The following is a 12,856-nucleotide window of genomic DNA, read 5'->3' as shown; positions in this document are numbered from 1 at the left end:
TTATTAGATGAAATATTTGGAAGTATAAACAAAACAGTCCTTGCCCTTGAGGTGTTTACATTTGAAGAAGAGGAAGGGACACTAAGCACAGATATAATCACATCAGATATAGGGCCTCTGGGGCACTCCCTGCTTGGGTGAAATCATTCCAAAATATATGGAAAGCAAACAAGGTAATAAGGGGGAGGGTCCTCACGACCCTGGTTATCAGGCTGGACCTCCCTTTTTCGAGAAATCGCCAATTAGAAAAAAGAAAATGGGGAGGTTTCAAGGCCGACGGAAGGACCTACTAGTAGCAAGGCAATCAAATTGAACTTTCTTTCCTGTGGTCCCGAAGGTTCTAGGGGCCTAGTGGCCGTGCTAAAGTCCCAAAGCGCTCAGAGCAAGTCAAAACGCCCATCAATTAATCTGGGCTCAGGGAACATGCGCAGAAGGCATTAACCGAGCACGGTGAGCGGAAACGGTCTCCAGCAGCCAACATGGCAGCCAGGCTCTGAACCTTCTCCGCCTGCGCCCCAACAGCCTCTTTCCTCTAGTCTCGATCCCAGTAGGCCCCTCCCCCCTCGGAGCTCAACCTGCCGGACGAGTTGGCCTCTTTTGCGCACGCGCACCACAGGCAGTCCCGTGAGCCTCCCGGACTCCCCAGAGCAGCGGCGAAGTGGCCTTTGCAGCCACCGTCGCAGTAGCCGCTGAGAGAGTTGGGGACGGCGGGCTCGCACTGCCTGCGCGGCAGGGCAGCCAAGTGAGCTCGAGGCATCCGGGGCCTTGACGGGAGGCCTGGAGGGGGAAATCGCTGTGGGGGAGGGGGACCATGGTCCAGTGCCAGGGCCGGTGACGGCGGGGCGGAGCGGAGTAGAGCAGCCCGGGACTGTGAGCACGTCTCTTACTGGGGGCCTCGCCTTCCTCCTCCTGCCATCGCCGCCGCCGCTGGCCGCGATCATGTCCGGCCGCCGTTGCGCTGGCGGGGGAGGACCCGGCGCGGGCGCGGCCTCAGCTGGGGAGGCCGTGGAGCCCGCGACCCGGGAGTTGTTCGAGGCTTGTCGGAACGGGGATGTGGAGCGCGTCAAAAAGTTGGTGACCCCGGAGAAGGTGAACAGCCGAGACACGGCGGGCAGGAAGTCCACTCCCCTCCATTTCGCCGCAGGTAACCAACTTAGGGGGCAGCGGCCGGCCGGAAATGGAGCGCACACACCCCGGGCCCAGGGTCGTCTGAGAGAATGCACCCCCCCTCCCCACAGCGCCCCTGCCTCTGTCGGAATCTCCGGGTCGAACCCTAGGTCCCCTGTTCCCAGAGCTGGGGGAGTGGGAAGTTGCTGGCCCTTTGGCCCCACCCACTTGTTTAGGTGGCGTTTTGTTTGTTTTTAACCTCCCAAATTCATCACTTGATTTCCAGTCCTGATTAAAAAAAAAAACAAACGACTTTGGTGCAGACTATTGGCCACCTTATTCACGGTTTGTTTTTAAGTCAGAGAGACAACTGATCCCCTCCCCCTCATCCCCAAATATGTTCCCTCACGTCCTACCCGAAATTTCTACCATTAACTCTTTGGGTTAAGGCACTAAAGGCCTCAGTTCCAACGCAAATGCTGATGAAAGGGGGAGGAAGGAGGTAACAACCGTCTGCGTTTATAGGGAAGATAAGACAATTCACCAAGCATTTATTACACAAATAAGTATAAAATAAATTAGGTAAATTTAAAGGAGAAGATCCATCAGAGCTATTAGAAAATTGAGGGCCAAGTTACTTAAGGGGGGAGGGGGAAAGAAGAGAGTACACAGTTTAGCAGATTTGCTGGCATACTTTTGGTTTTGTCTCATTAGACACTGGATTTCTACATTTTAATAGGGGAGAGAGAGTCAGAAAAGGGCCTAGCTTGATTAGTGATGAGACAGATTTTGCACAATTTAGTACATATACTTGAGGATTTTCTTTTGGAAAGTTCACACATTTCATTTAAAGCTTACAATAATTTTTTCATTTTTTTTTTACTTAATTTTTTTCAGTGAACAAATATCAGGTTTCACTCACCGACACCCTTTTTAAAAATCCTCTTACTATAGCCTAGGGAAGAAAGGGTAGTTTGGGAATGACAGAAGCAGAGAGGGAAGGGGTAGAAAAATCTAGGTGAGAGAACAAGCACTGAGACTTAATGTCCTTAATTTATACAATTTTGTCTAGGTCTTTTTTAATGAATGCTGCCTTTGACATGCACAGCATTGCAAACTCCTATTAGGTAGTGTGGGTTACAGCAAAACTAACTGCTTCCTGACTTGGGAAAATGTAACAAATTGATTAATAATGTAAAAATAAGATTATTTAGATTCCACTCAGTCTGTGAGAAAGGAAAGGGTTTAGTGAAAGCCTTTGAAGATGAATAAAAATGTAATCTAGATGTCTGGAGTTAGGTTGGTTCAACCTCCCCCCTTTTCCAGAGACCTCCTGTTCCCTCATCTATTTCTCTACCCTTAAACTTGCCTCTTCTTAGCCTTCAATTAATCTAAATAGGATTAGAACTATCCTTAGTTTTTAAATAATTAATACATTTTGTACATTTTTTTCTTCTCTCCACTGGGGAGAGTAATTCTGTAACCTCCATTTTATAAATTATGTAATATCAACATTGATATTTGTAAATAACTGTGTTGGAATCTTAACGTGGATGGTTCTCTGTAACAAGATACAATAAGTATGTGTGAATACATACACACATACATACATATGCATATAATACTTTTGCTTATATTTTGTAAGAAGATAGGAGGATTTTGAGTAAGTTGCTTACCTATAAGTTAGACTTTATACAGAACAAGTGACTTCAAATTTTTCTGTATCCACCAACAAGTATATATGAAGTACCTACCATGTGCCTGGCACTATACTTTGCACTGGGGATATTAAGGAAAACAAAGCAGTTCTCTGTCCTCAAGTAGCTTGCATTTGGTAGGAAATAACATATAAGTAAATACAGGGTAATTGGGGACTTTGGAAAGTAATTGAGGGGATTAAGAAATAACTTTTAGAAGATGGAACTTGAACTGATCTTTGAAATAAGATTGGTATTCTAAGAGTCAGAGGTAAGGAAGGGGGTACATGGCAGGGAGGGGAGCAGCCTATGCAAAGGTATGGAAGTTGAGATCACAGATACCGTTTTGATCTTTGTATCCCCAGTACTTATCATAGTACACAGTAAGTGCTTAATAAATTTTGATTTAATACCTTTTGATCCATTTGTCCTTTGTGAGGAACAGCAAATAAACTAGTTTGACTAGACGAGTTTGTAGAGTAATGTGTATTAAATTCGGAAAGGTAAAGATCTGTAAAGATCTTTAAATGCCAAACAGAGAAGTGTATATTTTATTCTAAAGGCAATAGGGAGCTACTGGAGCTTTTTTTAGCTATTAAGCCAACTGTGCTTTGAATAAGATCAATTTGGCAGCTGTTTGGAGGATGGATTAGAGAGGGAGAGACTTGAGTAGGGGATATCAGTTTGGAGGCTATTGTATTCCAGATAGAAGTAATAAGGGAACTGGGTGAGAAAGATAAGGAGAGAGATTTGAGAGATATACTTGGTAAGAGAGTTTGAGTTCAGTACTTCAAAGATGTGAACCTGTATAACTAAAAGGATTGTGATCCTCTGGTAGAAATAGGAAAGTTCCAAGGAGAAGTAGCTTTGGAGAGAAAGTTGAGGAGAAAGATGAGTTCTGTTTTAGGTCTTTGGATCTATGAAACATCAAGTTGGTAATGTGGTTTTAGCACTCAGGAGAAAGACTATAGCTGGATATGTGTATCTAGATATGGATACGATAGATGAAACTGTCATGAAATCACTAAAAGAGACAAATATAGAGAGTGAAAGAACTTCATTTTCCTTAGATTCTGGAATGACCAAATAATTACATAAAAGTTATTGGGTTTATCCCCCCCCCCCTCCCCAACATACACATAGTGGTAACATGGTAAGTAGTATATATAAGGCCAAAAAGATATTTGAAAAATTCTAGTTTCAAAAACTGGGAGGAAATAATAAACTGAGAAGTTATGCAAGAATTAACTTTTTGTCTGAATTTTCACTTTGTTGGCTTTTTGTAAACAGGAAACTTCAAAATCTATTAAGTCACATACTTTTAGCTAGTGTCATATGTTGAGTCCTTTTTTATGGAAAAAACATCAATAGAATTGAGTTTTCTAATTAGGTACCAGATTATCATTTTATACATTTATTATTTTCATTATTTATCCCAAACTATCATTTTCTCTACAACAATTGCCAAGTGTCAGCTCAATTTTAATTTTATCTCTCCTAATGATCTTCCAGAGTTAATTAAATGATATATTTTATCTCATTAAAATGAGATATTTGCAAAATGCATTGCCAACCTAAAAGCACTATATAAATCCTATCCATCTATTATTATGGGTGAGGGAGTTTTGCCAAATTAACTAATATATCAAAAAATTCTGGTGAGATATGATGTTCTACATTCACCCCACAAAAAAAAACTCTTTAAATATTTCGGTGCGTATATATATTTATGTGTATTGGACTTTTTTTTAATTGATTTTCCAGAGGATTATGCCTAGCAGTAAATTCTCTAGGTCAGAGGGCCCAGACATTTTAATAACTCTTCAAATAACTTCATATTTGGTTCCTAGAATGGCTTAACTAGTTGATGATTACACCATCCTGAATAGTACTCTTTTTTTTTCCTCATCCTAATAGTGCCCTTGACAGAACCATGACATATATGCTGTTACTTGTCCTTGCATTTCTGAATATATCTTTGTGTCCCAACATTTATATCTTTGGGCAACTAATGTTTTTATTCATTACTAGAATTGTTTCCCTTTGAATTTTTTATTGAGAGTTTTTCCTTACTCTTGTGCTAACAGGTTCCTTCATAGAATAGATATCCATGAGTTTCTATTGAGTTTTCCATTGGACCCTGCTTTCCCTAACTGTGGGATGAAGGTCATTCCCAGTGGTTCCATCACAGACTCTAGGAGGTAGTCCTTTATTCTCTTCAGGGTTCAGTTAACAAGAATTTATTAAGCCAGTGCTGAGTACTAGGGAATCAAAAGAAAGATTTAAAAAAAAAATCCTGGTCTCAAGGAGCTCACAATCTAGTAGGAAAGATAACATGCAAAAAAAACTACGTAGAGCTATATTACAAGATAAATTGGAAGTAATCAGTAGAGGAAAGGTACTAGCATTAAGGGGAAATAAAGAAAGACTTCTTGCAGAAGATAGTATTTTAGATGAGATGTGAGAGGAAGCCAGGGAAGATAGGAGATAGACATGAAGAGAGGAAAGAGTTTCAGGCATGAATAGAAAGTGAAGATCCCAAAATGTTAGAATGAGTATTGTCTAGTTCAAGAAATAGCAAGGAGACTCATGTCACCTAATTACAGAATGTGGGGATGAGAGATAGGCAAAAGTAAGATTCCCCTCCAGCAACTAGTTCTTCTCTGGTAGAATAAGATTATATATAATTTTTTTTTCCCTTTGTTGGTTCCTTCACCTTTTGAAAGCTGAAATTATTAAGGCAAATCAGAAAGTTACTGAGTACTTTCCTTTTGGCAAAGATTACTGCAGTAGATGACTAAATATTTTAAATTCCACATCATCAGTATTTTATGTCCTTTATACTAGGCTGTGATGTTTCCAGAACTGTTTCTTCTTTTTGTCCAGAGAATCTCATATATAGCCTACATTGCTGTTACTCTTTCCATTGACCTTAACTAAGATGCTGACCTCCATGCTCTGCTTTCTAAATTTTCTCACCTGAATATTCCTTCTTGCTATACTATGCTACCTCACTTTTCCTTTAAGTGACCATTTCTTTTGAATAAGGTATATATATTGAAAACCATATTCCAATCAAAGATTTTATTCCACCAAATCTCAGTGATACCTATGTAGTAATTTGCCTCCTTATGTTAAGATCTCTAGTTCAACTTGCTTGTTATATATACTTTGGGCATTTATGTATAGACATTTGAGGCCGTAGGTCAGTGATGGTGAAACTTAAGAGATGAAGTGCTGGGCCCCCCCCCCCACATGCTGGATATGCCCTATCCTTCCCTCCCCCCTTACCCCTCACAGAGGAGGGAGAAAGCGTTCCCATTGAGCTGCTGAGCAGAGGGATATGAGATATGAAAAAAAATGTCATCAGGTGAGGTAGGGAGGGGCAAGGGAGCAGCTCAACCTGAGGCTTTCTGCCTTTCTAGTAATGAACTCTGGGGCAGGGGTGGGAGGTGGGGGTGGAGTGAGAGGGAGGGTGGCCAAGTACCCTCAGAGACTATGTTACTTGCCATCTTTGGCACCCGTGGCATAGGTTTGCCATCACTGCCTTAGGTTTTACAACTGGATACTTCTTGGATTTTGCTTTCTGGGAACTTCTGGATGTCTCCATTGCTAGTTTTTTTTTTCATTGTAATTGCTCCTTTATCTAGTTTGGTGTATGTACACAGATAGTTGTATTCTTCCCCAACACATTTTAGTTTTAAACTTTAAAAATTAAATTTCCAAGACACTCAGAAAATATATTCTTATTAGCATGTGTTAGTTATGCTCCATTCTTGATCAGGACAATTGGCATCCCTGGATTTTAAGCCTTCATCTGGCAATTGAAATTCTATCCTTAGATATTATATTCTTTGAATCTTCTTTCCCCTTCAGACTTTGTAGCCCATAAAGAACTAGATTAATATTATTGTATATATTAGGAGAAGATATACTTAATTCCCCTTTCAAAAGTTTGATTCTAAAATTAATAAGTACTGATAAACCATGGTTTTCTTTTGGAGTGTCTTTATTCAGGTAGAAATAAGGAGATCAGTCTTCTAGTCTTTGAATGTCCAGAATTATTTCAAACCTGGAATTAAGAAAGAAAGAAAAATAGAGACAGTACCTCTTTAAAAGTATCTAAAGGGCTGAAGAAGACTCAATCAACTGATATGCAGTGGTTCCTTATAATTTTTTAACCATTGACTGTTAGATTATAAGCTTCTTGAGGTTTCCTTTGCCTCTTTTTGTGTCTCCAATAATTAGCATAATGCTTCTCACAGAAGGTACTGATTGGTTGTGTAAAAAGAAAGGGAAAGGATCCAATTCAAGGGCCAATCTTTTCAAGTAAACTCAGGGTGACAGGTGGCAGAAGAGAAGAAAGAAGTGTGGACAGAAGGAAAAGGAAGACTAGATGAAAGAGCATTTATCAAGCACTTAGTATGGGGAAAGCACTATGATGTACAAACAGAAAAGCAAGACAGACCACATTTTGATAGGGAAGACAACACATGGGAGTCTTCAGCTGAAAGTCAAATGGGAAGGTCCACTAGTTCTTAGGGTTCATCTTTCTTAGCATCACTTCTATTGATAAAACAGTATTTGTTTCTGAGTTGAATAATCTGAAAGCATCATGGACATTGGTGGTGAGAACATTCTTTTCTGAGTCTTTAGTAGATGTGGCTTGGAGAGAGGAGTGGAACATGTCTTGATGTACTATAGCTCCTGCAAGATAAGTTTCCACAAAGATTATTCCCTTGTATGGTGGCAATGGGCTAGAGGGTGGGGGGATAGGGGAAGATTGATATTATTCTCCCAATTCTTGGACATAGCATTAGGGTCTTCTACACTGGGTCTTAAGGAAGGTGGTGCCAGTGGTTTGATTTGCCTGGCACATGATGTTCCCATTTCTTACTTGAGAGTCTTTGCTGCCTTTTCCAGAAGTCCAGTGAGCCATGGACTAATCTCTTAGTACAGTGTTGACCTGGATGAGGAAGACCTTAGAGATTAATGATTTTGTCATTCTTTATAAAAAAGAGAAAATGGAGGGTTTTCTCAACTATCTAATTTGGTACCTCAGTTGACCTGCAGAGCACCATCTTCCACTTCAGTGATTCACTACTTTGATAAATGCTACCTAATCCCTTAAGAAAGAAGAGGTAACAGTGTTAGAGCTGTGAGATGAAATGAGCAATAGGAACAGAGCCCTATAAGAATAAATAAATACTAGAGCAGCTTTCTGAACTTAATAAGCCTTCTGTTTTTATTGTACCAAAGCTTAAGCATGGGAAATTTGGGGGAGGGGAGCCACATGTCCCAACCTACTTTCCCAGCCTTTTCACATGTTGTTCCTCTTTATGAACTGTAAGATCCAATATAGCCTTCTTACTGTTCCTAATACACAGCCCTCCATTTACCATCTCCATACCTTTGTGTTGGTTGTTCTCCATGTCTGGTATGCATTTTCCCCTCACTTCCGTTTCTTAGAATCCCTGGTTGCCTTTTAGACTTAGCTCAAGTGATGCCTTCTACATGAACCTTCTCCTGAACCTCTTATTCTTAGTATCCCACCTCTTACTTTTTATTTATGCTTATATAATAAGACTGTACATGTTTCTTCCAATAGAGTATAAGCTCCTAGAGGACAGAAACTGTTTTACATTTGTCATTGTATTTTCCCAGAGTCTGGTTATGAATAAATGCTTCTTGGTTGAAACTTCAAAAGCTCTAAGGCTTTTCCTCATATTCACTGTTAGTCCACATAGGCAAATAAAGATACCATCTGAGCAAACACTCAGCATCCTTATATAAGTGGTCTTAAGGTAGTCTGAACATAACTACCAAAGAAAACATCAAACTATCTTAGTTTTACTTCATATTTCTGTGGGTTTAGAGATATCCCTTAGTACCTTCCTGAGAAACAGATTCTAGAGATTTGGATCTTATTTTTTTAATTATTCTCATTTCTGGAGACATCTCAAAACATATCCTTTAACTTTCTATTAGGCTCCATTCACTGATTTTTCTCTCCTAGATTGATAAAAGATAAAACTGTCAGAACCCCAGAGAACCTTTAGCTAGAGCAGTGATGGTGAACCTTTTAGAGACTGAGTGCCCAAACTGAAACCCTCACTCCTCGTGTGCCCATCTGCTGGGCATGGGAGAAATGTCCTCAGGTGGGTGTGTAGAGGGAAGAGGAAGCAGCCCCCTCTGACACACTCCAGCATGTGTGCCATTGGCTTGCCAACGTGGAGCTAGAGTCTCAGAATAGCTTCTGTGTTCCAAATTCATGTGCCATAGTCCTCCTAACTTGATTCCCAAAAGGGTATCAATCTTTCCCTTTGTAATCTCTAAACTAATCTTAGCCATTCTTTGGAAGCTATCAGAAAAATACACATTCCCAGAAATAGAAAATATTTTTATTTTAGTGTGGTGTTCTCCATATGAATCTGTTCACTTTTCTGTCAAAGTCCATTGGTTCTACTTTTTCCACATTCCCAGTTGCACCTTTGAGACACCAGCCTAGACAGTATATTTTCTTTTATGAGTGTATTTTGGGTGGAAAAGGCCTCAGTACCTTCAACAAGACCCCTTCATTTTGTAGGTAGGGAAAATGAATTCAAAACAGTGAAGAGATTTGCTCACGGTCACACAGGAAGGGAATGACAGTTCCCAAATCTCAACCCCAGTGATCTGACCCCAAATACAGCACTCTTCCTTTTACACCTTATTAGTTTTAATTTTTACTGTCTTAAAAATTTGTTCTCATACTGGTGAATTCTACTTATTATTTTGTCAACATGGATATATGCGTTGACCATTGTTGTTCCGCAGATTTCCCTCTTTCATGACTTCATGCTCAAGAATAAGGAAGAGGGAATCTAGACTTTTTGATATACTTTATTAATCCACATATCTTCAGCCAGCACTGGAACTATAGCTAAAATGTCCAACTTCTCTCAGAAATAAAGAATTTCATATTCTGCCCTCTCTATTCTGCTCATAGATATTAGTCCTTTCTCTTTTCTCCCCACATATCATTCTTATGAGCTGCCCCACCTCTGTTTTTGTTTATCCTTTATTGTAACATTATTGGCATAGTCTGGCACATATCTAATCCAGTTTCATAAAATAAACTCATCCGGGTTACTACAACTTAGTCCTTGCTAGTTTGTCCTTTCTGTGGCCTCATAGAGGACCTCCTGTTCCTTTCTGCCAGTGTTGAGGAATCTAACTGGAGTCTGTTTAAAGTATTATTCCTGTATTGAACATGTAGTTATTGATATAGTGTTTGTGAAAACAGTCTGGCTAGACAATTCTAAAGATTAAACTTGGTATTTTGGTTATTTTGGTTTGAGGCCAATAGAATAGGATTTCTGGGCCTGAAATTCTAGAGAAATTAGAAATAGGAAAGAATCTAATTTCATTGGTGTAGATAAGTCCTTTTCTCACTGATGGAATTATTCAAGTGATCTAACTTAGAGACTGAGTTACCAAGGGCATTAAGGTTGAGATACTTCATAGTCACATAGCAATTGTGTATCATACACGGCTTGAACACAGATCTTTCTGACTCCAAAGCCAGCCTACTATCCAGTCACACTATTCTGATTCCCAAAACTAGAGCTGTCAAGGTCAATTTATAAGTGGTATAGAGATCCATCCTTGGACCTAAACCAATTGTTGCCTAATACCCACACACCCCAGCTCCTGGCTTCTGCCACTTGCAAGTTTTTCTTTAATCCTTTGGCTCTCCTAGCATATGGGTTTCTCTTACTCCCAAGGTTGGAACCTTGATGAAGGAGCAATAGTCACTTTAGAAAGAATTATTTTGACTACCCATAGACATGTTTCAAAGGTACTTAGGAATATCATCTTGAACTCAATCAGAACTTATAGGGGAAGGGTAGGTGGCTCAGTGGATTGAGAGCCAGGCCTAGAGATAGGAGGTCCTAGGTTCATATTTGGCCTCAGATGCTAACTGTGTGACCCTGGGCAAGTCACTTACCATTACCGCCTAGCCCTTACTGCTCTTCTGCCTTAGAACTAATACACATATTGATTCCAAGGCAGAAGGTAAGGGTTTAAAAATCAAACAAACAAACTTAAGGGTGACCTATTATAATCTAGGTGTTGAGAATGCAGAACTTTTTTTAAATGGCTCCTTTCCTCAGGGTCCAAAACAGAATACATTATCTTTTACCCTTGATCTTTCCCTCTTTCAAACTGGCATTTCTTTTGAGGGTGCCACCACCCTTCCAGTAACCCAAGTCTCGGCCTCAGTGTCATTCTTGATTCCTCACTGTCTACGTTCTACATATCCAGTAAAATTTGCTAGATATCATTTGCTAGAATTTATCACTTCTACTGCCACATCTCTTGCATCCGTCCTCCTTTCTACTTATGTAGCCACTTCTGTAGTTCAGTCCCTCAGCACCTTTTACCTGAGACATTGCAATAACTTCTTCATTTATCTAACTGATTCAACTCTCTGTCTACTTCAACCATCCTCCACATAGCTAGTGAAATGATCTTCCCAAAGTCACAAGTCTGACATCCTTTTCAGCAAACTCTAGTGGCTCTCTATTATTTCTAGGATTAAATGTATACACCTATTTTTTGGCATTTAAAAGCCTTCCTTCACAATTTGATCCCAACTGACATAATCTGAGATCCAGCTGCTTTACTCTTGTTCATATACAACACTATCTCTTATCTGTACATTTTTATTGACTGTCATGGGCTTTTAGAATACACTTAAATTCATGTCATAGAATCTCTGGTTATCTTCAAGGTTAAGTTCTGGCAACCACCTTTTACATTTAACCTTTCTAGATTGTATTACTTATTAGTGCCTTCCTCCCAAAAGCACTAGACTATAATAGACTTAAGGGCAGGGACTATTTAACTTTTGTCTTTGTATCCACAGTGCCAGGAACATAGTATGCTCTTAAATATTTCTTGTCAGAGTGGCACCATCACCTCTCCTACTTACTTTTCTCCTAAATCAGTAATAGTTATTTCCATGCTATACTAATCTTTGACTTATTTCACAGTTATCTAATTAGGAAACTTAAAAATCAGGTAAGAGGGTATAAAAATCTGAGCTAAAAAATAAAAATAAAAATCTGAGCATTGTTAATTGCTATACATTTCAGTCTTTAGCCACAATTCATATTTTTTTCTTCCTCTCTACTTAGAATCCTTCCTTCTAGACATAATCCTGGTACTATCTCTTTTTTTTTTTAATTTGGTCAATTTCAAACATTATTCCTTGGTTACAAAAATCATATTTTATTCCTCCTTCCCCTCTCCCCTCCCTTCCCATTGCCGACGCACAATTCCACTGGGTGTTACATGTGTCCTTGATCAGAACCTATTTCCATGCTGTTGATGTTTGCACTAGGATGTTCCTTTAGTGTCTATATCCCCAATCATAACCCCCTCGACCTATGTAATCAAGCAGTTGTTTTTCTTCGGTGTTTTTACTCCCACTGTGTTTCCTCTGGATGTGGATAGTGGTTTTCCTTGTAGGTTCCTCCAAATTGTTCAGGGTCACTGCATTGCCACTCTAATGGAGAAGTCCATTACATTCAATTGTACCACAGTGTGTCAGACTCTGTGTACAATGTTCTTCTGGTTCTGCTCCTTTCGCTCAGCATCACTTCCTAGAGGTTGTTCCAGTTCCCATGGAATTCCTCCACTTTATTATACTTTTGAGCACAATGGTATTCCATTACCAACATATACCACAGTTTGTTCAGCCATTCCCCAATTGAAGGGCATCCCCTCATTTTCCAATTTTTTGCCACCACAAAGTGCAGCTATGAATATTCTTGTACATGTATTTTTCCTTATCTCTTTGGCAGCACCAATCCTTCTAGATTTTCCCATTTGTTAATATTCTTTCTTATAGTTTTGTATTTATTTTATATCAACTTGTAATTACTTGTGTACAAGATGGCCTCATCCCCTTTCCACCTCATAGCCCCAATATAATGTAAATTCCTTGGGGACTAAGACTGATTCATTTTTTGCACATAGGTATTTCATAAATGTTTGTTGAAATG

General features: G+C 39.6%; 1 protein-coding gene across 1 annotated transcript in view; it reads left to right on the top strand.

Annotated features, from left to right (window-relative positions):
• Positions 1–461: 461 nt before the first annotated feature.
• Positions 462–12,856, top strand: part of TNKS2 (tankyrase 2) — a 61,447-nt gene continuing 49,052 nt past the window's right edge. Inside the window, exon 1 of the mRNA XM_001375634.5 lies at positions 462–1,144. Within this exon, the coding sequence (XP_001375671.1) occupies positions 940–1,144 (205 nt within the window). The 5' untranslated portion in view covers positions 462–939. The remainder of the gene's footprint in view (positions 1,145–12,856) is intronic.

Source organism: Monodelphis domestica, chromosome 1, assembly GCF_027887165.1.
Source record: "Monodelphis domestica isolate mMonDom1 chromosome 1, mMonDom1.pri, whole genome shotgun sequence".
Taxonomy (NCBI): Eukaryota; Metazoa; Chordata; class Mammalia; order Didelphimorphia; family Didelphidae; genus Monodelphis; species Monodelphis domestica.
This window is presented reverse-complemented; position numbering and strand designations above follow the sequence as displayed.